Raw genomic sequence first — 25568 nt, forward strand, 5'->3', positions numbered from 1 at the left:
GTACAGTTCATAGCCTTAACATACTGTAATGTTTTTTCAAATTATCCTTCAGAAAACTGTTTTAAAACATATCAGTATATATGGGCCCGCTCCCGACTCCTTTCAAATAATAACACTTATGTGCTCATGCGCAATAGCTTCCCATCCCCTGTACTCCATGCTCAGCATGGGTGGTGTGAATCTGGATAAGTAGGCGGTTGCTTATTCGAAGGGTGATCCGGGGACTATTTTGTTAGGTGAGTGAATGCTTTGCAGCAACTGAGCTAACCTAACTATCATCAACAGGGTCTTTGGCTGCTGCAAAATACACTTGAAACACCGCATGGCAAATGCTAAATAACTAATTTTCCATTCATTTTTTATGTCTTTCTATATGATATCATCTTTGCTATTTTACTAATGTTCAATTTCTTAACTACAAGCCTTTCCTAATAATCTAGTCACTGTTCCATGGCATGTAGCCTGCTTTCAGGTAAAAGCTAACAGTATGGAAAAACAAAATAAACTACAGCAACTGCAACATGATTGTAAATCCTAATATTGGGCCTAACTTTAGGCTGGTCCTGCATTTTGTGCTAGTTTTTAGTCAAAATTCACCAGAAACATTTTGTATTAAAAACAGGGCAGAATCACACATGAAAGGAACCCACAGCCACCCGCATTCTGTTTATGTGCAATAATCTTGTGCTTTGCAATGAGATTTTAACAAAACAAACTATTAATTACACTATGTGGAGCACTGGCATAATCTGAGGCATTTCGCGTAACAAGAATGAAATGCAGATGACTGGTAGACAATGTCATATTAAGGCATAGCAATGATTATTAAAACTGAAAGAAGTGGTGATAGAATACATAAACTCTGCTAACTGAAGTCAAAAACCATCAGCAGACTCAAAACCAGAATACCGTTTGGCCTGAACAATAATGAAGAAATGCGTTTACATCTGTAAAATGTATCAAACAGGAAATCACAGACACTTCAAAACGACATATTATATCCTAAAGAACAAGACAATAAAGATGCTTTGAAGAATATGACAACCACAGCAAACGGAAGATTATCTAGCAATTTAGGAACAAAAGAAGAATACAAAAGACAACCAAAAATCACACTGTCAGCAACACAGTGAAGAATTCAATGAAGTAGGAATAAGCTTATTCTGAAGATACATCAATAATTGGTCACTAAGGTATTAAACATGCACCTCATTGAAATTTAGTAGAGTGCATCAAACATCAAAACCTGTTGCCAAACCCTGCCAATGTGTTAGGACAACAATGTATCCATCTAACAGTGGAATAAAGGCCACAAAAGTGAATATGCTGCACACAAATTCATTTGCTGTGGGCATGAACTTGTAGTGAACATGACACATTATGGGATGATATGGGAGAACATGGTGAGAATTATTAACTCGAAATACAATGGTCCGAATGCTCTATAACGAGAATGACGATTGGGAAGTATTTAAGGTTAAACAAATAACTGACTCGTCAACCATGACAAAGACTGGGAAGGTCAAAGAGTGTTGGTTTGTTGGCTGTATTTGTACCCTGAATAAAAAAATAATTTGGATCTCCTCGAGTGCAACATATATAAAATGGTGAAGGCCCGACAGCTCCCCAACAATAAAACTTTGCAAGAACTATGATAAAAGAAGCACTGACAAAGCTAAAAGGCTGGTAGTCAATGCAAGACCCATTGTTTTTACCAATGCTTATTCAGTTTATTGTGTTGTCATCTTAAAGCCTGACCCCCTCCTCATCCAAGTTAACTTTGCAAGTTGGTTTGTGGAGTCACAGAACAAATTTTCAACCTTAAATCTGCTAAACTTTTTTTAGTTTTTTCAGATGAAATATTTTCCTAAAAAAGACATTTATTACATATTTAGTTTACCAGCAATGCAAAGAAATTAGCAATAAGTTAAATTAGGCCCTGAAAAGAAAACTATGGGGTATTTACAAAAATACAGATACAGCAGATTTAACACGATGCATTTTGTAGTCAGTTTGGGCTTTTTTGAGTGTAGTATTGAGAACAGTGTGTTTTAATGAACAAAAGTTGATTTTTACATGAAATCGTATACCACAATACAGTACCTCAAGTTTATCTGTACGCATTAGTTTCTGACCAGCAGAGCCTCCTGGTACTGTAACATTGGGATTTCCAGAAACCAGCATAGGTGTATTTGGTAATAGTTCTGCAGGAACCAAGCCCATTCCAGGAGAAACATGGCTCAAATAGGGGCTAAAAGCCATGGACGGACTTGTTGCAAGCGATTGGGCCATAGGAAACGTAGTCTGTATGTCAGAATAAAAGAGACACAAATCCATTATTAGGCACCCTGGGCACATCATTTCACTAAGTATTTAATTAGCACTAACATTATCACTTAAGAGTTTTAAAGTACTGTTTATTAAGCTTAAACTATGAAACTGAAATGTTTGCATATCCTACATATAATCATTTAGAACAGTATCTGGGCAAAACCACATGTTTTACAAATCCTATGACACAGATAAAGCAAAACCAAATGCACTGCAGCTTCAGGTAAGTTGTGGGAATGCTGAACAAAACACAAGACAAAATAACACCTCCTTGTGATGGTTCACCACTCTTTAAACTGTTCTTCAAACACACCCATTACCATCAATATCTTCTTCTCACCTGGCATCATCCAGAAAGTCAAAACGGCTGAGGCCTATCACCAAGGTCGCCAATCCTCCCAAGTATCAGCAGTTTCAAGTTTAAGCATCAGAGATGTAAACTAATCACAGATGCTAGAGCCACCTCTAGAGGGAATTGAATTAACTAGTTACAAACAGATTCCGTTGGTTGTATGAATTTAAGGACATATATTAAACTATTATGAAGAAAAGCCCAAATAATTTTGGCTGCATCTTACTGTTGGTTCTTTGTGTTTTATGGTATCTGAAGGTTTTAGTAAGTAATTTTTAATGTAAGGAACGTCTCTTGTTTTTTCCTCTTCTGGACATATGTAATTCAATGTTAATTTTTCATATGCATTGTCGTAATTCTAAAAAGTGGTGAATAGGCATGCAGGGGAGAAATTAGACCGAGATACTCTACACGACTCCTAAAGGCAATGCAAAGTCATCCAGTATAATCACAGCATCTTAATTCGAACAGCTCAACTTAATTATCACAAATTTTCCACTCTGTATTTCTAATACCCAAGTATTTTTAATGAAGCCAGTGTATGTTGTCATGAATGAATCAAAAGCAATTTACAGAATGGTTGCTCAGCAAGCTCAAGAAATAACAATCAAGCTGATAATCCATTTCAAGATGGTTTCTATGTGACTGAATTCTTTTAGTATTAAGTGCTAATTCATATATAACAATTATAGCACATAACGAATATTGCACAAAACATAATTTAATGAAAATAAAATAGAGACATAATGAAGGCCGGAATGGTCGTGGCTGGTTGACATGGAAAATAACAATGATGTTATAAAGTATACCGTAGTCAATATCTCTACTTTTTCTAAATCAAAGCAGCACAGAAAGGATGTTTAGTTGCCTGAAATTCACTGGTATTTGTAGATAAAAACAGAAACCCACGCACAATGCTTACTGAAGGAGAAATTTCAGAAGTTATTCCCTTAATTGTTGATGCACCTCAGTGCTTTTTTTTTAATTTGGAGAAGTTCATCTTTAGGTCTTCATTTTTGTGTTCCATAAAAGATATCCAGGCCAAATGTGTGTCCTTTTATCCCCACATTTTGAAGTATCCAATTGTTTTTGTTTCCCTTACCGGAAATGGTGGAAAGAGATATAATGATGCAGGAGTTTTGTTTCTTTTATTGAAAAAGGCGAAAAAATGCTGCCTGAAAAAGTGTGTACTCTTTTCCATAAAAATGGCTCAAACAAAAGATTTGCTGTGGTATGATTTACCTCTCTTCCAGCTTTCAGAAGCAGGCAGAGTTGTAAAAAAAATGGAAATTTAGATCAGGGCAGTTTTTGCATCTTTTCCTATTAGTTTGTGGCTTCTACCAAGTTGCAATATGCAGGGCAGCCTGAGACCCATGGGTGAACCTGGAAATCGGTACATTTCTTAAAAGTAGACAACATTCTGTATTCAGCAAGGGATCATCAGTATGGAGCACTCATGGGTTTCTGCAATAAACTAATTTTTGAACTCAAACCATTTTCAGGCACTTTATAACGTGGGACTTTACCTCCCAGGTGAACATTGTAAAAATATATTTAAATAAGGCAATTCAGGGTGCAAGGGGGTTTAAGGGTTTCAGGGTTGAGAATGGGTTTGGTCCAGGATTGGGCAAGGTTGGCGGGATGTAAGGGCTTCTAGGGTTCAGGATTGGGTAAAGGTAGGAGTAAAAGGTTGAAGGGGGTTTTAGGGTTCAGGGATGGGAAAAGGTGGGCTACTAAGGGGTTATAGGGTTCACAGATGGGTAAGGGTGCAGGGATGTAAGAGAATTTTAGAGTTGAGGGATGGGTGAGGATAGGTGCAAGTAAGGCACTGTAGGGGTTTACTAGGGTTAGGGGATAGGTAATGAGAGGGGTAGTAAGAGGTTTTTAAGGTTCGGGAAAGGTAAGAGTATGGAGAAGTTTGAAGGTTAAAGGAATTGGGATGGATATATATGCAATAAAAAAAAGTTTTTGGTGGTTTTCCATGCAAAAAATAAACACACACATCTCTCTCTTTCTCTCTCTCTCTCTCTCTCTCTCTACACACAGTTTATTGTGTAGTTACTTAAAACCATGACAATATAAGACTTGTAAAAGACATGTTATACAGAGGACAGAAAACATCTGTGGGTCCTTACAATACCCACTCGTGTGACTGGCACATAGTGCCTAAAGATAAAACTTACGGTGTACAGTCGGCTTTGGTTAAGTTTAGGGCAATTTGGCTATTTAAAATCGATTATAGATAAACTGATGTAAAATTTATATGGAAAAAAAGTTAAAATAGTTTAATCCACTTCAAATTGTGTTAAATACATAACAATTGTTGAAACTCAATCACAAAGAGGTCAGACTTTACTATGCCTAATGTCCCTGGTGAAATAACTACGAGTTATTAATCCACGGTCATCTCTATACTTTGTTGCGTGTTTTTAGGAAGGTCCTGCACTACTTAAAGAAATTAGCCTATTTTTGCCAGTTCTAGAGGAACCATGGTGCCAAAAATCCAGTTCATTGCACTGTTACATGTTCTTATGCCATGTATTAAAAGCAGTGGCTTTAATAGTGTTCGCCGGGAGTCGAGGAACGTTGGACAGTAGCAAAGTAAGTGCATAAAAGTTTCAGATTTGTAGCCGCGTAGTCTGCACTTAACAATCTTGGAGAGCAGTGGCCAGTTTGGGTTGAAGTCTTTAATTTGTAATGCCAACATCCTTACTGCCAAAATTTGACTTAGGCAAGCTCTCCGATTGTGCAACTGAGATAATATTGTACCTGGAGGCCAACATGGCTGTCGTTGTGTGATGCTGCCAAGGCCCTTAGCGACGGTGTGGACTTAATTTTGACCATGTCCGTGGTCGTCATGAGGAATTTTATCTGTTTTTTCAATATACTTTTTACTGCAGTGTGCGTGAGTAATGAAGTTATTAGGATGGTCAAGTCAATTTGAAGAGTAGCTGCTGCCGCCGTTAGATAAGTGAACCAAGGGTTATTTTTATATTTGAATATATTTTGCAGGATAAATTTCAAGGTGCCTGGCGTCGCCATGGTGCATCTATAGTAATACTTTAAAAGAAAAGATCCCATGCTAGACCATTCAATGCCCTCCAGGCCAAATTCAAGTCTCAACAGGGGTCCCCTGGTGTAATAAGGCAATTTGAATACTCTTTTGTAGACTTTTAAATGTAGTTTTTCAATAATTTTAATGAGTTGGCCCGGAAAGGCCTCGCTGCCGTAAGTGATTGCAGGTGGTGATATGGCCCTGAGCACTTTTCTGATTGGGGCTGAGGTGGGGGTTTCAAGGGCTATGTGTAATTGGCAGAGTCTAGTAGTAATTAATGCTGCCTTATCCTTTAAAGGGCGCATGTGTGTTGTAGGTGAGCAATTTGCTGAGAACCATGAGCCCAGGTAGTTATAGGATTTGGCTCCTGAGATTTTTAAGGGACCCAGAGACCAGTTGCAGCTTGTATGTTTTTGCGTCCTTCCAAAAGTTAACACCTTTGTTTTGGAGGCGTTTACTATCATCTTATTTGCTATGTTGTATGTGTCAAGGGAGTTTCATGCTCTCTGGATTCCTATTTATGAGTTGTCGAGCAGAACAGTATAATCCGTGTACTGCAGTATTGTGATCTTAGTTTTGCCTATATTTGGGGGATTAGATTGGCGCTGTTAAGTGCCCGGTACATGTCCGCCATGTGAAGATTAAACAAAATTGGATCGAAGACACACCCTTGCTTTAGCCCTTGATTGGTATTGATCTTCCTGGTTAACACAGTATCTGACAACTTGACCCTCACCCAAGTTGATGAATATAGTGACATAATGGCATTAAGCAAGCCACTTGGAAAACCCCACACCTAGAATTTGCTCCATAAACTACCTCTGTCCACCAAGTCGAATGCTGATTAATAGTTCACAAAGCATGCGTAAAGAGATGAGGATTTCTGGCTATTTGCCTGGTGAATAGGTATATAGATGGATAAATGTATGTAAATATATATATATCCAACCATACCAGGGTCCTTGTTTGGTAATAACGCCTCACAAAGGTTAGTTTTCAAAGCCCGCTTTAATGGAATACAGCCCGCCAGCAGGCGCAGTTTCAGAGTTCTCAATGTCCGTGTAACAAACGCCAGACGCGTTTCAGGTGAAGTACCTTTCTTCAGTGGCGTAGATAGGCAAATGCTGGCTAAGGGCGCTCACTGGGAAGCACTTCGTATTCATCCCCTGCTCAGGTAGGTGTGGCCTCATGCGAGGCATGCTGGGTGATGTAGTCCTTCCCTAGTATTACCACCGTGGGCACGACCCCCACGCCAGCGCAGTAAGCCTTAATAAACGGGAGTCTTCTTGCCCGCACCTGCCTTGCTTTGTTGGCTGCAAACCGGAGCAACGGAGCTGGAATCCCCTGTTGATTTCAGTCTCCCCACCTTCGCTCCCAAACGACAGCACCCACTGGACACCATCAGGGATCCGCTGTTGCGACAGGCGTATTACCGCGACCAGGATAGGCAAATGCTGGCCTGGCATTTGCCTATCTACGCCACTGAAGAAAGGTACTTCACCTGAAACGCGTCTGGCGTTTGTTACACGGACTTTGAGAACTCTGAAACTGCGCCTGCTGGCGGGCTGTATTCCATTAAAGCGGGCTTTGAAAACTAACCTTTGTGAGGCGTTATTACCAAACGAGGACCCTGGTATGGTTGGATTTATAGCGGCTTCCTGGTCGCGGTAATACGCCTGTCGCAACAGCGGATCCCTGATGGTGTCCAGTGGGTGCTGTCGTTTGGGAGCGAAGGTGGGGAGACTGAAATCAACAGGGGATTCCAGCTCCGTTGCTCCGGTTTGCAGCCAACAAAGCAAGGCAAGTGCGGGCAAGAAGACTCCCGTTTATTAAGGCTTACTGCGCTGGCGTGGGGGTCGCGCCCACGGTGGTAATACTAGGGAAGGACTACATCACCCAGCATGCCTCGCATGAGGCCACACCTACCTGAGCAGGGGATGAATACGAAGTGCTTCCCAGTGAGCGCCCTTAGCCAGCATTTGCCTATCTACGCCACTGAAGAAAGGTACTTCACCTGAAACGCGTCTGGCGTTTGTTACACGGACATTGAGAACTCTGAAACTGCGCCTGCTGGCGGGCTGTATTCCATTAAAGCGGGCTTTGAAAACTAACCTTTGTGAGGCGTTATTACCAAACAAGGACCCTGGTATGGTTGGATTTATAGCGGCTTCCTGGTCGCGGTAATACGCCTGTCGCAACAGCGGATCCCTGATGGTGTCCAGTGGGTGCTGTCGTTTGGGAGCGAAGGTGGGGAGACTGAAATCAACAGGGGATTCCAGCTCCGTTGCTCCGGTTTGCAGCCAACAAAGCAAGGCAGGTGCGGGCAAGAAGACTCCCGTTTATTAAGGCTTACTGCGCTGGCGTGGGGGTCGCGCCCACGGTGGTAATACTAGGGAAGGACTACATCACCCAGCATGCCTCGCATGAGGCCACACCTACCTGAGCAGGGGATGAATACGAAGTGCTTCCCAGTGAGCGCCCTTAGCCAGCATTTGCCTATCTACGCCACTGAAGAAAGGTACTTCACCTGAAACGCGTCTGGCGTTTGTTACACGGACATTGAGAACTCTGAAACTGCGCCTGCTGGCGGGCTGTATTCCATTAAAGCGGGCTTTGAAAACTAACCTTTGTGAGGCGTTATTACCAAACAAGGACCCTGGTATGGTTGGATTTATAGCGGCTTCCTGGTCGCGGTAATACGCCTGTCGCAACAGCGGATCCCTGATGGTGTCCAGTGGGTGCTGTCGTTTGGGAGCGAAGGTGGGGAGACTGAAATCAACAGGGGATTCCAGCTCCGTTGCTCCGGTTTGCAGCCAACAAAGCAAGGCAGGTGCGGGCAAGAAGACTCCCGTTTATTAAGGCTTACTGCGCTGGCGTGGGGGTCGCGCCCACGGTGGTAATACTAGGGAAGGACTACATCACCCAGCATGCCTCGCATGAGGCCACACCTACCTGAGCAGGGGATGAATACGAAGTGCTTCCCAGTGAGCGCCCTTAGCCAGCATTTGCCTATCTACGCCACTGAAGAAAGGTACTTCACCTGAAACGCGTCTGGCGTTTGTTACACGGACATTGAGAACTCTGAAACTGCGCCTGCTGGCGGGCTGTATTCCATTAAAGCGGGCTTTGAAAACTAACCTTTGTGAGGCGTTATTACCAAACAAGGACCCTGGTATGGTTGGATTTATAGCGGCTTCCTGGTCGCGGTAATACGCCTGTCGCAACAGCGGATCCCTGATGGTGTCCAGTGGGTGCTGTCGTTTGGGAGCGAAGGTGGGGAGACTGAAATCAACAGGGGATTCCAGCTCCGTTGCTCCGGTTTGCAGCCAACAAAGCAAGGCAGGTGCGGGCAAGAAGACTCCCGTTTATTAAGGCTTACTGCGCTGGCGTGGGGGTCGCGCCCACGGTGGTAATACTAGGGAAGGACTACATCACCCAGCATGCCTCGCATGAGGCCACACCTACCTGAGCAGGGGATGAATACGAAGTGCTTCCCAGTGAGCGCCCTTAGCCAGCATTTGCCTATCTACGCCACTGAAGAAAGGTACTTCACCTGAAACGCGTCTGGCGTTTGTTACACGGACATTGAGAACTCTGAAACTGCGCCTGCTGGCGGGCTGTATTCCATTAAAGCGGGCTTTGAAAACTAACCTTTGTGAGGCGTTATTACCAAACAAGGACCCTGGTATGGTTGGATTTATAGCGGCTTCCTGGTCGCGGTAATACACCTGTCGCAACAGCGGATCCCTGATGGTGTCCAGTGGGTGCTGTCGTTTGGGAGCGAAGGTGGGGAGACTGAAATCAACAGGGGATTCCAGCTCCGTTGCTCCGGTTTGCAGCCAACAAAGCAAGGCAGGTGCGGGCAAGAAGACTCCCGTTTATTAAGGCTTACTGCGCTGGCGTGGGGGTCGCGCCCACGGTGGTAATACTAGGGAAGGACTACATCACCCAGCATGCCTCGCATGAGGCCACACCTACCTGAGCAGGGGATGAATACGAAGTGCTTCCCAGTGAGCGCCCTTAGCCAGCATTTGCCTATCTACGCCACTGAAGAAAGGTACTTCACCTGAAACGCGTCTGGCGTTTGTTACACGGACATTGAGAACTCTGAAACTGCGCCTGCTGGCGGGCTGTATTCCATTAAAGCGGGCTTTGAAAACTAACCTTTGTGAGGCGTTATTACCAAACAAGGACCCTGGTATGGTTGGATTTATAGCGGCTTCCTGGTCGCGGTAATACACCTGTCGCAACAGCGGATCCCTGATGGTGTCCAGTGGGTGCTGTCGTTTGGGAGCGAAGGTGGGGAGACTGAAATCAACAGGGGATTCCAGCTCCGTTGCTCCGGTTTGCAGCCAACAAAGCAAGGCAGGTGCGGGCAAGAAGACTCCCGTTTATTAAGGCTTACTGCGCTGGCGTGGGGGTCGCGCCCACGGTGGTAATACTAGGGAAGGACTACATCACCCAGCATGCCTCGCATGAGGCCACACCTACCTGAGCAGGGGATGAATACGAAGTGCTTCCCAGTGAGCGCCCTTAGCCAGCATTTGCCTATCTACGCCACTGAAGAAAGGTACTTCACCTGAAACGCGTCTGGCGTTTGTTACACGGACATTGAGAACTCTGAAACTGCGCCTGCTGGCGGGCTGTATTCCATTAAAGCGGGCTTTGAAAACTAACCTTTGTGAGGCGTTATTACCAAACAAGGACCCTGGTATGGTTGGATTTATAGCGGCTTCCTGGTCGCGGTAATACGCCTGTCGCAACAGCGGATCCCTGATGGTGTCCAGTGGGTGCTGTCGTTTGGGAGCGAAGGTGGGGAGACTGAAATCAACAGGGGATTCCAGCTCCGTTGCTCCGGTTTGCAGCCAACAAAGCAAGGCAGGTGCGGGCAAGAAGACTCCCGTTTATTAAGGCTTACTGCGCTGGCGTGGGGGTCGCGCCCACGGTGGTAATACTAGGGAAGGACTACATCACCCAGCATGCCTCGCATGAGGCCACACCTACCTGAGCAGGGGATGAATACGAAGTGCTTCCCAGTGAGCGCCCTTAGCCAGCATTTGCCTATCTACGCCACTGAAGAAAGGTACTTCACCTGAAACGCGTCTGGCGTTTGTTACACGGACATTGAGAACTCTGAAACTGCGCCTGCTGGCGGGCTGTATTCCATTAAAGCGGGCTTTGAAAACTAACCTTTGTGAGGCGTTATTACCAAACAAGGACCCTGGTATGGTTGGATTTATAGCGGCTTCCTGGTCGCGGTAATACACCTGTCGCAACAGCGGATCCCTGATGGTGTCCAGTGGGTGCTGTCGTTTGGGAGCGAAGGTGGGGAGACTGAAATCAACAGGGGATTCCAGCTCCGTTGCTCCGGTTTGCAGCCAACAAAGCAAGGCAGGTGCGGGCAAGAAGACTCCCGTTTATTAAGGCTTACTGCGCTGGCGTGGGGGTCGCGCCCACGGTGGTAATACTAGGGAAGGACTACATCACCCAGCATGCCTCGCATGAGGCCACACCTACCTGAGCAGGGGATGAATACGAAGTGCTTCCCAGTGAGCGCCCTTAGCCAGCATTTGCCTATCTACGCCACTGAAGAAAGGTACTTCACCTGAAACGCGTCTGGCGTTTGTTACACGGACATTGAGAACTATGAAACTGCGCCTGCTGGTGGGCTGTATTCCATTAAAGCGGGCTTTGAAAACTAACCTTTGTGAGACGTTATTACCAAACAAGGACCCTGGTATGGTTGGAATATATATATATATATATATATATATATATATATATATATTCATCACGGTCAGGAAGCACAATTGAGAAAGGCCACAGGTAGCTTAAGTAACAGTCCTTTTATTGTCCATTCGAAATCTTGCAAGCAGTCCCACTCAGTACACCCGGCTTCTAAAATAAAGTGCTCTGCCAGACGCGTTTCTGGAAATACCTTCCTTTCATCAGTGGCACGAACTGTGAAGTGAGCCTCACGTTGCTGTTTCAATTAAGAACACCTGCTCATGTAGGAGTGGCATTCGCAATGCCTCATGGTGTTCGTAGTTTTTTCCCAGTGGATGTGTGGCTCACTCACCCAAATACAAAAAAATTGTTCAGCCCCAGTGGGTAGAAGCGCAGTGTTCAATGCCAGGACTGCCCTGCTTTACAGTTTTCAAATGCGGACTTTTGCAGGCTCCAGTCCTGAATTGCAGCCTGCAAACTGCTTCCTTCTGGCGTTCTCAGACTCGAACATCATGATTTAAAAGCATTTATTTGCTGCTTGCAGATATAGCATTTCCTGATGCATTTCGGTCATACCCTGACCTTTATCAAGGGAGAAGGACGCCACGGCAGTTTGAGGTGAAACAGCTGTCCCAGCACTTTTGTTACTAATGAGGGTTTCTGCCCTCTGGTGGTGGCCTCGCAAGGCTGGCTCTCCCTCAAAGTGTGCTGGTATTTGTAGTCCGCTGTTACCTTTGCAAAGTTGTTAATGCCGTGTTTGTTATGCTGCAAGTAAAGTGTCACGAAATCCCCGCACGCCGCTTTTCAGGCTGCTGGGGACCGTTCCAAGGTCCAGTCCTTGGAGGCTGCTCGACTGCCCTTAAAGCTTTCGCAGACATCTGCGGTTGGTCCAGGTTCGGGCAGTATTCGGCGCTCTTGATGGGGGAGCGTAACTCGAGGCGGGACCAAGCCTCATAACATAAACCAAGTTCCTCTCCAGGAGAAAGTTTGAGTCGCTCACCTTCCGTGATTTAAAAGCATTTATTTGCTGCTTGCAGATATAGCATTTCCTGATGCATTTCGGTCATACCCTGACCTTTATCAAAGGAGAAGAGCGCCAGGCAAATAGCCAGAAATCCTCATCTATATATATATATATATAATTTTTGTTTTCGCTGAAAAAACCATAGGTTTCAGGGGCGTTATAGTTAGCTGGACATTTCACTCATACAAAACGATTGAAATTCCCCCGTTATAGTTAGTTCAGCTAACTATAACTCGCGTGCCCGCAATGCACTAATGATGATGTCACATATTACATCAGAAAATCATACATTTAGACACTTATATACCCATTTATTCTTCCATCGACCTTGAGATGTACATATATAAAACATTTATTTTCGGAAAAACACACATTCACTGGATGATGTCATCAGTGATGTCATTTGAGAAGTCATCAGTGGTGTCATGAGTGATGTCACTGACCATGTCATGAGTGATGTAATATGTGACATCATCAGCAGTGCATTGCAGGCGCGCGAGTTATAGTTAGCTGAACTAACTATAACAGGGGAATTTCAATGGTTTTGTATGAGGGCCCCTAGGGGCAAATTAGCCCACTAGGTAAGTCCAGTAAGCACCATTGCAGAGAGGTGTAAAAAGGTGCATGGCCGGAACCACCTCTCTGCAACGCGGCGCAGTGGCGCTTACTGGAAGCACCTGGTGGGCTAGTTGGCCACCTGGGTCCCTCAGGATTGAAGGGGAATTATTTCCCCAACTTAAAACGCGCCACAGGGCGTGTTTGCACACTTCACCTCAGGCCCCGTCCCCTCCCTTCACCACTGTGTAAACACACCCTGTGGTCGTTCTAAGTTGAGAGATTAAGTCCCCTTGAATCCTAAGCGTCCCTAGGTCAAACTAGCCCACTAGGTACCTTCAGTAAGTGCCACAGAGCTGCGTTGCAGAGTTGTAAAAAGGGGCGTAGCATCTGAACACCTGTCTGCAACACAGCTCCCTGGCGCATACTGGAGATACCTGTTGGGCTAGTTGGCCCTCAGGTACTCTCAGTATTGAAAGAGAATTAATATATTCACAATTTGTAACCATGACGCAATACAACCTGTTGCAAAGGCCAACACATTGTAAAAGCATATATAGAAACGTACGTGTTCTAACAACTGATGTTTGGTTTTTCATTGTGTACCAATCATGCAGCAATTAACTAGGTAAAATCTAATGAATTAAAAATATGTACGAAGGAAAGCTATGCATCCTTTAAATGGGCCGAAGACTCAAGCTAGGAATATTCCTTATTCATGCGACTCCGAATTACGGGTTATCCATAATATCATCTTATTCAGGGGGTGTTTTCCAAAACGTATTCTGTCTTTAAAGCTGACTCAAACTGTGAAGCAAACAAATTTGAAGAAAATCACTAAATATAACATATTTTACTACTCTATAATTCCACACCTCTTTAATTAAAAATTAACATACCGTGTGTGTGCCAGTTTATCAAAAGCAACAGTAAAATTCACAAATTGCGATATAGAGACTTCAAGATTTTACCTTAGAGTTTCAGTATTTCTTAGGGTATGTGCAGCAGTGTGTCTTGGCCCAGTGTTGGCTGGCACTCAGAGAAACACACCAACCCCAGACAATTTCGCAAACTAGACACGTCTGGGTGGGGGGTCCACTGTGGTGTGGCTTATGTAGATACTACCACATTTTCTCTTCTAAAATATCCTGCAAACATAAACATTCACTAAAGTAACACATTTTCTTTACATTTTGCAGTTTCTAGAGATGCCTGGTTTATCTGGAGGTTAACCAGCATCTTGGAGACCATTGACTTGGTAATGAAGTTGTATTCACTGGATGTGAAGACGGCTCAATAGACAAACCAGTTAAATTCCCTTATAGTTAGGGTGATTGTATTTTCTCTGACTAGTGTGCAATACATTCAGTCATAAGGGATTGGTTATAGCCTTGGGCATGCATGATTTGAAATAAGGACATGAATGGAGTGATACAGCTTGGTGGGTATTTGTTGACACACAAAGCGAGAGAATTACGCCTCTGATTATATCCTACAACGCACTGAGCCCTATTTGTGTGAGATGTGTTTCAGGTAACTATCAATGCCATGTGACATTAGAGGGACAGTTAGTGAAACCCCAACCACCTTTCTTTAAGTACCATCACACTCACAAACACTAGGAAGTGAGAAATCCATTTCAAAGATGTATTTTAAAATCAAATACATAGTCTAGTGCACATGATATGAATTGTTACCACAATGAAGTCAAATAAAATGCCAGCAGAAGCGGTTACTAAATGTGTGAACATCCTGATTGTAGTTATACATTTATAGCAACTACACCCCGAATCTGCCACTTCCACATTACTTCATGTCTCCTGCCATTCTGGCACAGGAAAGTGAAACCATTTACTCGGTTTTATGCGAATTAATCAATGTATCCTTGGCCTCCGAACATGTTCCTTGGCAATGGAATTATGCTGTGGTGGTACCTCTGTTTAATAAAATCGTACTTGATCCATCGAAAGCCAATAAATAACAGCATAAATCTCTGTTACCTCTATATGCAAAAATTGCCAAAAAGCATGTGGACAGAAAGATGTCTAGTTATCTGGAGGCCAACAATCTAATCTATGGGACCCAATCGGGTTTTAATCCTCTACAAAGCCCCGAGTCCATCCTACTACTGGCATCTGAATCAGTGCGTCGGATTATGGATGAGGGGGACACCGTGGCTACTCTAACTGTCTTAAACTAACTGCAGGGAAGAAGGAAGTAGTAGTCTAAGGCAAGCACATTAACATCTGGTCTAATGCTTGGTGGCCTGATGATCTAGGCCCGCTAGAAGAAGAACTGGGCGGACCTCAGAGTGACTCAAAAGGCTAACCTGTTGTCCTGCTGATGTGAGCTCAGGGACATAAAAGGCTACCCATCCAGCTCCTGGACCCAGTTGCAGCGAGTACATGATTCCAAACTGGTGCACCTCCAGTCCTGGACCCTTCGTATGGCTCAGCGGGCTCTTAATTCAATCTTTTGGGCTCTTCGTGACCACAAACAGACACTACTGCCTACACCGAAATCCAGCGTGATGTGCCACCAACCCATCTTTTCATGCAGCAGCAGAATTTCAGCCAGCAGGGGACAGCCAGTACGAAGCTCCAGTCTGCCCGTTCACGACACCCAGCCTTCTCTTCGAATGACAGCCACTATTGTCCATGCCACTCTCATTGCTCCACGAGACCCTCTCCAACGTGAACGGGACATTTGGCACAAAACGTGAGAAGGCAAAAGTCCATTTAGACTAATCTTGGCCTGTGTCTAACCCGAGTTACATTGCAATCAGGCTGAACTTTTGACTTTGACTCGGTCCAGTGCTGCCAGATAGCCGCAGTTGGCGCTTTCTGCTGTTAGGTGCTGTATTGCAGTGTATTGTTTAAAAATTCCTAATTCCGGCTCTACTCACTGGAATTTTATCGTTTTGAGCTTGTTTTATTAATTAAAGTTTTCTTTTTTTTTCTAACCTGGAGTGGGATTTGTTTGTGCAATATTTTCACTGCTTTACTGTTTGAAATGTTGCACAAATACTTTTCAGAATGACAAGCTACCAGGGTTGAGCACAGGTTATTATGTGGTTTGCTGGTTTCTTACCCTGACTAGGATTGTTTTGCTGCTTAACTAGGGCTCACACCCCAGCCAACCAGTAACCCAATTTTTAACAGTCCTGTAACACTTTCAAAGAATTGTTTTGGCGGAAGATACAGTGTAAGAAATGCGTTACTTACCTGTAACAGCAGTTATCCAGTATTGGTGTCTTTCATAGATTCACATGCCTGAATCATTCCCCGTCGTCGAGACGGGAGCCTCCGGTAAATAAAAAAGTAATGTCCTATAGACATACATAGAGAAAATAGGCCCAAGGGTCTCCCCTTAGTGGCCTTTCCTTGTCCTTATGTAAAAAGGACCAAACTCTTACAGTCAGCCAATCAGCTCCGACCTCCCTCTAGGACCTCCCTGGGAGGAGCCCCAGTCCCTCAGATTTTCGTACGCACCCAACTAGGTTGGCGTAACATTGTTAGAGAGGGATGTGAGACCTTCCAGGGGAGGCGGGAGGGTTGCATGTGAATCTATGAAAGACACCAATACTGGATAACTGCTGTTACAGGTAAGTAACGCATTTCTTATCCAGTATTTGGGTGTCTTTCATAGATTCACATGCCTGAATCAGAATAGCTAGCAATCAGATATGCACCTGCGTGATGGAAATGCTCTGTAGTCACAGTAGACAATGCATGTGTCGTCATACAACATGTGGACAGCATAACAGTAACATCACAATAGCAAGGAACGTGCATACCTGGATGGCGGGATGTAGGAAGGCTCACATCACTGAAAGAGATGGCGAAGCACTGCCTGGCCCACTGCCGCATCCTTCTGAAGTTCGATATCCAGGCAGTAATGTCTGGAGAAAGTGTGCGGTGACTTCCAAGTCGCCGCTCTGCAAATGTCCAAGATTGGTACCCCAGCGAACAGTGCTGCGGACGTGGACATCGCCCTGGTGGAGTGAGCAGTAACATGCTCAGTTAAAGGCCGTCCGGCCTTGTCGTGGCAGAATGCAATCGCTGAGGATATCCACCTGGAGATGCTTTGCTTCGTGAGAGGCAGGCCCACTCTTGGTCTGCTGTATGCCACAAACAGCTGTGAAGATTTCCTGAGAGCCTTAGTTTTGTCCAGGTAGAATTTTAGGTACCTCTGAAGGTCCAGAGAATGCAGCGCTCTTTCCGCTGCTGTGGACGGATTTGCAAAGAAGGACCTGAGGACAATTGGCTCGTTGAGATGAAAGTCCGAAGGGACTTTAGGTATGAATTTAGGGTTTGGTCTCAGCACTACCCTGTCTTGTCTGAATTGCATATATGGTTCCTGAATGGACAAAGCTTGCAGCTCGCTAACTCTCCTGGCTGATGTTAGAGCGAGCAAGAGTGCTGTTTTCCAGGAGATGTGTTTGATGGATGCTCGATGGATGGGTTCAAACGGACTTCTCATGAGTTGGTTGAGTACCAGATTCAGTTGCCATGTTGGAGGGACTTTCCGAGGCCTCGGAAAGGATCTGTAGAGCCCCTTCAGGAATTGTTTGACTAGTCTACTGGACCACAGAGAAGGTCCTGTGAAAGTCCTAGTGAATCTAGAGATAGCTGCGAGGTGAACCTTTATGGATGCATGTGCCAGGCCTGACTGTGCTAAATGCAGCAGGTATGGTAGTATTTGTTCAGGGGTGACTGAGAGTGGTCGTAGATCCCGATCCACACACCACATGCAGAACCGTTTCCACTTGAGAGTGTAGGTTTTGTTTGTACTATCCGCTCTCGCTTTCGACAGGATATCCCTGCAGTCCTGCGGGATATTTAGTCCACTGAACTCCCTGTGCTCAGGAGCCAGGCCGACAACTTGAGTGATTGGAGGTTCGGGTGTTGCACCTGACCGTTGGACATTGTTAAGAGGTTCGGGTGCTGCCTCAGACGGATCGGTGACCTGATGGAAAGTCGAAGTAGATCCGAGAACCAGTGTTGTCTCGGCCAGAACGGGGCAATCAGGATTAGGGTACATGGCTCCGCCTTCATCTTCCTGAGGAGCCTCGGGATCATTGGAAACGGAGGAAAGGCGTACGGAAACGCGCTGGACCATCCGATGGAGAATGCATTCCCCAGAGACCCTTGTTGGGGATGCCAGCTTGCGTAGTGCGGACATTTGGTGTTTTCTTTGGTGGCAAACAGGTCGATGTTCGGGACTCCCCATTGAGAGAAGACGTGTTCCAGGGCGTTGTCGCTCAGCTCTCACTCGTGGGAGAGGGATCGTTGCCTGCTCAGGGCATCCGCGATAGTATTGTCTTTTCCGGGGACATAGTCCGCCTTGAGTTGGATCCCGTGTAACACCAGCCAGTTCCAGATTTTCTGCGATTCGCGTGATAGAGAGAGCGAACGCGTTCCCCCCTGTTTGTTGAGGTAGTGCATCGTCGTGGTGTTGTCCGTTTTGACGAGCACTGGGGAGTTCTGGATGCGTGGCAGGAATGCCTGTAGAGCAAGATATACCGCCCTCAGCTCCAAGAGATTTATATGGAGCAGTTTTTCCTGAGAGTCCCACTTGCCGCTGATTCGAAGATCTTGTAGAACGGCGCCCCATCCTTCCAAGGAGGCGTCCGTGGTGATCACCAGAGGTGTCGCCGGAAGGAGAAACGGTAATCCTACATTCAGATTTTTTCGATTCCTCCACCAAGCTAGGCTTGTGGACATTTTTGGTGTGATTTGCACAATGTCCTCGAAAGAGCCAGTGCTTTGGGTCCATTGGGTTGCGAGAGCTTCCTGCAATGGGCGCATCCTGAGTCGGCAGTGAGGGATAAGGAGTATGCACGAAGACATCATTCCCATGAGGGATGTGTAAGTGCGCACTTTGATGTATGTTTTTGTCGCCACAGCCGTGGCCAGAGATAGCATCTTGTCCGCCCTCTCCTTCGAGGGAAAGGCCTTCACGCACTCCGTGTCCAGGATAGCCCCTAGGAAGGTGATCCTTGTCGTAGGGGTGATGCAGGATTTTTTGAGATTGATGGTTAATCCTAGCCTCTGAAAAAGATTGGTGCAGGCGCAGGAGGATGCTGCCGCGTCCTCGGCTGAGGGTGCTTTCACCAGCCAGTCGTCTAGGTAAGGGAAGACTTGGTGACCCAACTGACGCAGAAATGCCGCCACCGGTGCTAGGCACTTCGTGAAAATCCACGGCGCGGACTTGAGGCCAAATGGTAGGACTCTGAACTGATAATGTCGTCCCGCCACCTCGAACCGCAGGAACTTTCTGTGACGCTTGAGGATGGGGATGTGGTAGTAGGCATCCTGGAGATCTAAGGATGTCATGAAATTTCCTTGTTCGAGAGTGCCCAGGATTTCTTGAATCGTCACCATCCTGAACGATTGGCTCCGTAGGAAGGCATTGAGTGCCCGAAGGTCTAGAATGGGCCTCCACTTGTCCTCTTTCTGTCTTACAAGAAAGAAGTGTGAATAAAACCCCTTCCCCTTCTGGGATGCTGGAACTCGTTCGATTGCTCTTTTTTGTAGCATTATAGCGAGTTCTAGGGTAAGGAGCCGTAGATGTTTGTGCGTCCGTCTTTTGGGAGGTGTGTTGGGAGGCAGGGATGTGAACTCGAGAGAGTGTCCGAATCTTATAATTTGGAGAACCCATCGGTCCGTGGTGATGTGTTGCCAATTGTCGAGGAAATGGGTCAGTTTTCCTCCAATTTGAAAGGATGCAGAGGGTGGTGGGACTGGCTGGAGTAATCGGTCACTGGCGTCCGCCAGCGCCCTTTTTGGAATTCCTGCCCCTGAAGGTAGATCGTCCGTATGAAGATTGACGGGCTTGTTGTTGTTTATGCTGGTATTGATTTTTGTTGGTAGAGGAATACGAGGACCGGTTCTGGTAGGAACCGCGATAAGAGGACTGACCTCTGGATCGGTTTCCTCGAAAGGACTGGTTCCGGGACTGTACCGTGCCTAGTGCCCTTGCAGTGTCGGTGTCCTTCTTGATAGTTTGCAGTGCCTCGTCGATCTTGTCCCCAAAGAGATGCTGGCCGTCGAAGGGCATGTCCAGCACCTTCAATTGTACTTCCTGGCGGAACGACGTCGCCTTCAGCCATCCTTGACGGCGTAGCACAGCAGCTCCGGCTAGTTGACGGAAGCCAGTCATGGCTGCATCTATAGCGCAGTCAATTATTTCCGCCGCCGAAGATTGACCTTCCGACAGGAGAGCCTTGACCTCCCCCCTTACGGCATCAGGCAGTTCCTTCAGGTATGGGGCTATGTCCTCCCAGAGTTGGCGATTGTAGCGCCCCAACAAGGCAATGGAGTTGGCGATCTTGATGGTCATGGCCGACGTGGACGTGAATCTCTTCCCTATCGTGTCCAGCTTCCTGCCTTCCTTGTCCGGAGGAGCGGACAGTGGGGAGGAAGGGTTGCGGGAGTGTTTCTGGGCCGCCTGCGTGACCACCGAGTCAGGTTTCGGGTGCCCGTTGAGGCAAGCCGCCGCCTTAAGTGGGGCTTTATATTTCTTGTCCAGGCGCGGAACAACCGCAGGCACGGAAGCGGGTGTCAGCATCAATTTCTTGCCCTGTTCCCACAAGAACTCTATGAATGGAATAGATTTGGTTGCCTTTTGTGTCTGCTCTTTGAAGTCATGCAGGAAACAGTCCGTTTCCGTTGATTCCACTACCATATGGAATCTCTTCGCTGCCCGTTCCACAATTTTGTGGAAGCCTGCTATGTCCACAGGCGGCGAATCCGCCTGTCGCGGTTCAGGTGAAGCCGGGGATGGCGCTACATACTCGTTATCTCCATACTCGTTATCTCCATCCTGGTCCGAGTGGACCGAGTGGACTTCCTGGACCTCTCCTTCCTCCAATTCTTCCTCCTCCTCGTCGTCGTCCGAGGAGTCCATCACCTGAGGCTGGGTCTCACGGTGGGTTTGAGGGAGAGTTTGAGATCGTTTTGGGGCAGACGCTGGTGTATGGTCTACCGGTGTCTGATGACCACTGTCCGCATCCGGGAATCTTTGCTTGTAGTCCTGTACAAGGAACCGCAGGTCATTGACCAGAGTCGCCGGTAGGCATATCATGGGGGTGACCTCCGTGCGGACACTAGTGTGGATGGAGTGTTCCTGAAAAGTTAGCTCCTCCTGCTCCTCATCGGTGCTTTGGCACTTGACGATGAGGTCCGAGATGGAGGTAGCTGGACCCATGCGGTCATCCTCTTCGGATTCCTCACTTTGGAAGATGTCGTGAGGTGGTTGCATCTCCACTTTGCTCGGAGACGTGGTTTCCGGGGTAATTTGCGTTTTTCTAGACTTGCTAGACGCAGCATGTGTTCCTGTCGACGTCGAGGGCGTCGTCGACGGCGGTAGCATGAGGGTCGGCATCTCTACCAGTTCGGATTTTTTCCATGGTTCCGATGCCATCTCCGACGACGAGTCTTCCTTCGTCGTCGGCGTCGTCGACGACGACGGTCCCTTCGTCGACGGTCCCTTCGTCGACGGTCCCTTCGTCGACGGTTCCTTCGTCGACGGTTCCTTCGTCGACGGTTCCTTCGTCGACGGTGCCTTCGTCGACGGTGTCGTCGTCGACTGCGTGGACGACTGTACCTTGGTCGTCGACGACTTCGATGACGATGTTGTCGTCGTCGGTACCTTCGTCGACGGCGAGCCCGCCGTCGACGGTGTCTTCGTCGTCGACGTCTTCGTCGACGTCTGTGAGTTCTTCGACGACGGTGGGCTCGTTAATGACGATGCCGTCGTCGATGGTGTGGTTCTCGTCGTCGACAGGGTCTTCGTCGTCGACGACGATTGCAGTAATATAATAGAGGAAACAGGTCTACCTGATGATGTTGAGGAAGTAGTCGTCGTCGTCGACGCTGAAGGCGATGAAGCTGATGTCGTCGACACAGTGGTTGTGACAGAGGTTGTTTTGTGGGTCTGTCTGGTAGACGATGGAGCAGGCCTTTTGAAGGTGTGATCAGCCTGAACAGACACTGAAGATGACGTAGATCTTGCCTCTGAAGACTTTTTTGTCTTCGTAGGAGGAGTGTCTGAGGGGCCCGGGGAAGATACCCTAGGCCTCTTTTTAGAGACTTCTGAGCTTTTGGAAACACTGCTCTCAGAAGATTCTAGATTGTCTCTGTCCTTCAGCCTGTCCAGCCAGATGAGAAGGCGTCCTTCCCTGTCTCTCACAGTCTTTTTAGGGAAAGACCTACAGATCCTGCACTTGTCCGAGACATGATCTGGGTAAAGGCAGTACAAGCATAGCTCATGCTTATCATCCACATGGATCCTCTTCTTCCCACAGGAAGAGCAGGCCCTGAACAGGGCTTTCTTCTGTGACTCCGACATGGAAGAAGTTTGTGGAAAGAAGCCACTTACTGCAAAACAGTGTAGTGAAGAATCCTTGAAGGGTTGAGAGCGAGGAATCACTTTTGAAGAAAGTTAGATGATTATAAGTAATCTTGAGCAGAGCTCAAGATGGAGACTCCCTAGCACAACGTGCGGTAGAAAATCTGAGGGACTGGGGCTCCTCCCAGGGAGGTCCTAGAGGGAGGTCGGAGCTGATTGGCTGACTGTAAGAGTTTGGTCCTTTTTACATAAGGACAAGGAAAGGCCACTAAGGGGAGACCCTTGGGCCTATTTTCTCTATGTATGTCTATAGGACATTACTTTTTTATTTACCGGAGGCTCCCGTCTCGACGACGGGGAATGATTCAGGCATGTGAATCTATGAAAGACACCCAAATACTGGATAATACCACATTTCATACATTTACTAAAAAGGTGAACCCTTAGGTCATTCTACAATAGCTTTCATGTTCTTATTAAATACAAGCTATTCCATAGGAATGTGTGATAAGACGGAATCAATGGGGCAGCTATTGCCAGCAAGTTGCAAGTGTCGTCCTTTAGATTAGTCCCATCATGTATATACCGATTACATACATTGTGTCCCATCCACAGGACATAACAGTCTTACACAGGTGACCTTTCACCTTGTAGCTTACTTCTGTCTCTACGGCATCAGGCTCTTGGTACCATATCGCAATCCCTGTACCTGACATACATAAACAAGTCCCCAGGCACAGCAGATTTATTCTGTGTAAGGGTCACCACTTTTTTTCATCCATGGCCAACCGTCAGCTGTCCATGATCATGTTTGTTTAGAAAAGGATTAGCAGAGGATTAGCAAATGTTTTCAAAACATATCGATTCTAGAAAAACCATGGAGTGACCACTATAGTATAAAAGACCCTCACTCCCCCTTACAGACACGGAAGAGAATTCCTTCCAGGCTGGACCAAGGCACTGCAGGCTGATCCTTCGACACACAGAGATCTGACATCCCTTGTGGGTTGCCATCCTCGACAAAGAGACGGGGTCCTTCATTCAGAACCATCATGTGAGGGCTTAGCAATTCCCCGAGGAATTCTTGGCTCCATTAGGTTCCATTAGGACATATCCTAGCTCTTACACATACAAAGCTAGGTAGGCTACGCATGTTAGGAGTACGTAAATGCTATTGTTTTATGTAATATGTTTTTATTAATCTTATTAGCACTATGGTAGAAATGTATCTACTTTTTACGATATTGTTGCTAGCTAACACATTTGTCTGCTCCTATATTTTGATTGTCGCAGCTAAATTGTTTCATACTAGACTGATGCTTGACCAATAAATAATTATTGAAACCGTTCCAATCGTCATTCTATGTATTCTGAGAAAAGCAAACCAGAGTGACTGAGGGAAGGTACCGTATTGTTTCCACGATACCTGAGGAATCAGGGTTGTCATGTTCAGTGGTTGCCAGAAACTACATACCACACTAAATACTACAGGAGGTGGTAGTGGCACTATAGAGTTAGCAATATAACGGCTGACTCATCCTGTGGTGGTGTCCAGAGTCTGTCTGCACACCAAGCCCTCCGTTTAGGTCATCCAAAACCCGCAGGTCCTGGGGGATCCTAGGAACTACATGACACAGGTGAAACTGGACATCAAAGTGTTACACGTCCTGTGCAGAGTGATGGACTCACAGAAGAGTGAACGTCCTAGAGGATTAGTGTATGCAGACGTATTTTGAACGCTGGCTTGTCCTTTGTCCAACAATGGAATTTAGACAGAAACTTTCTATTCATGATAAAGGACAACATTGTATATTTTTTCATACCATCCCAATTATGTGTTTTTGGCGATCAGTGAAATTAACTGTTACGAGCCACAGAAAATGTGGTTGTGCTGCTACAGAAAAATAGGTGCTTTCTATTCAATACTTAAACAGGGTGAAAGATGACTCTTTCTTACCCATCGTTCTCTGTGTTAAAGTCAACATGTAAGGGTTGAACACAATACTTTGCTTTATAACTTGCCATTAAACTTTACCAGCTTTTAAAGTTTGTAATGCCCAATTTAATTGTTTTCTTCCCTTGCTGTAAAATACTTACATCAGGCTGATGAGATTATGGTGGAAAATTGTGTATATCCATTCTGCGAGAGTCTGAAAGCTATTATCAATGACTTTAAATGTGGTCCGCATTATTTCTGTTTGTCAATTTCCTTAATCTGAAGCTCCCCTTTGTGGCTATTTTACAGCATGTGGAACCAAAAGAAAGTTACTGAAATCCATATCCTCACTAATCTAGGTCAGCTGCTCTTTCACAGAATTATGACTGAAAAGTGCTAACCAAAAGTGCCACAATATGCCCAGGCTGTAAGTGGTAACTGTTTTGAAAGAGTATATACTATATCGTGGATTTGGTCAATTTTCTAGGGGACCAATAGCTTCAGAAAAAAACCTGCTCATACACACATCAGTATCTACTGACAAAAGGGCAAATCCATCTGGATTAAATGCAGACTAATTATGCGTTCCTTTTTTTTTTTAAATCACAGTAGTCGATTCACCATTGATCATGTTTTTTACCAGTGCCCATCTGGGAATTGTGTCAAATTAACTTTTGCCATGGACGGTGTTTTTAGATCTCTAGTAGATGCTAATCTCATGTATGTTGCCTACTAAATAGTCTTGTTTAAAATATGTAATTTCCCTTGGCATCATGCATGCTATAAATAAAGCCACTTCACCTTCGATTTGCCAAAAATTGGTACCCAAAATACTTTTTTCCATGGTTCATTGCAAGTGTTTCAATAAAATGTGTGGATTACACGGACCTGTGATTGGTAATCAGATATTTCAGAAGTTTTCTATTTTCTGCAAATAATAACAAGCATTTGCAATGCAATAGGTCTCGCATTATGAAAGTTTGAGCTATTGGTCTTGTAAATGACAATTTTTTTATTTATGTGTTGATTTTGAAAATAGATAAATTAATAGCTTTGTCATTTTCAATGCCAATAGTTATAACTTTCGCACATGTGACGACTATAGCATTTGTAATGCAACATGTTTTGTATTTACGTGACTTAGATGTATTGGTATTACAAATAGCAACGGCTTTTAATTTTTTTAAATAATTAATACTTAAATAAAAGTGATTGTAATTTATATTGGCAATAG

At 45.6% G+C, this 25568-nt stretch overlaps 1 protein-coding gene across 5 annotated transcripts in view; it reads right to left on the bottom strand.

Moving 5' to 3' along the window:
• Positions 1 to 25568, bottom strand: part of LOC144829423 (muscleblind-like protein 3) — a 559780-nt gene that overhangs the window by 144666 nt on the left and 389546 nt on the right. For all 5 annotated transcript variants that reach the window (XR_013610658.1, XR_013610657.1, XM_078688555.1 and 2 more), the window contains exon 4: positions 2104 to 2304. Coding sequence is in view for 3 of the 5 variants with exons in the window: in XM_078688555.1 (XP_078544681.1) it covers positions 2104 to 2304 (201 nt within the window). In the remaining 2 variants the exon portion in view is untranslated. The remainder of the gene's footprint in view (positions 1 to 2103; positions 2305 to 25568) is intronic.

The sequence above is a fragment of the Lissotriton helveticus genome, chromosome 4_1 (assembly GCF_964261635.1).
Source record: "Lissotriton helveticus chromosome 4_1, aLisHel1.1, whole genome shotgun sequence".
Lineage (NCBI taxonomy): Eukaryota > Metazoa > Chordata > Amphibia > Caudata > Salamandridae > Lissotriton > Lissotriton helveticus.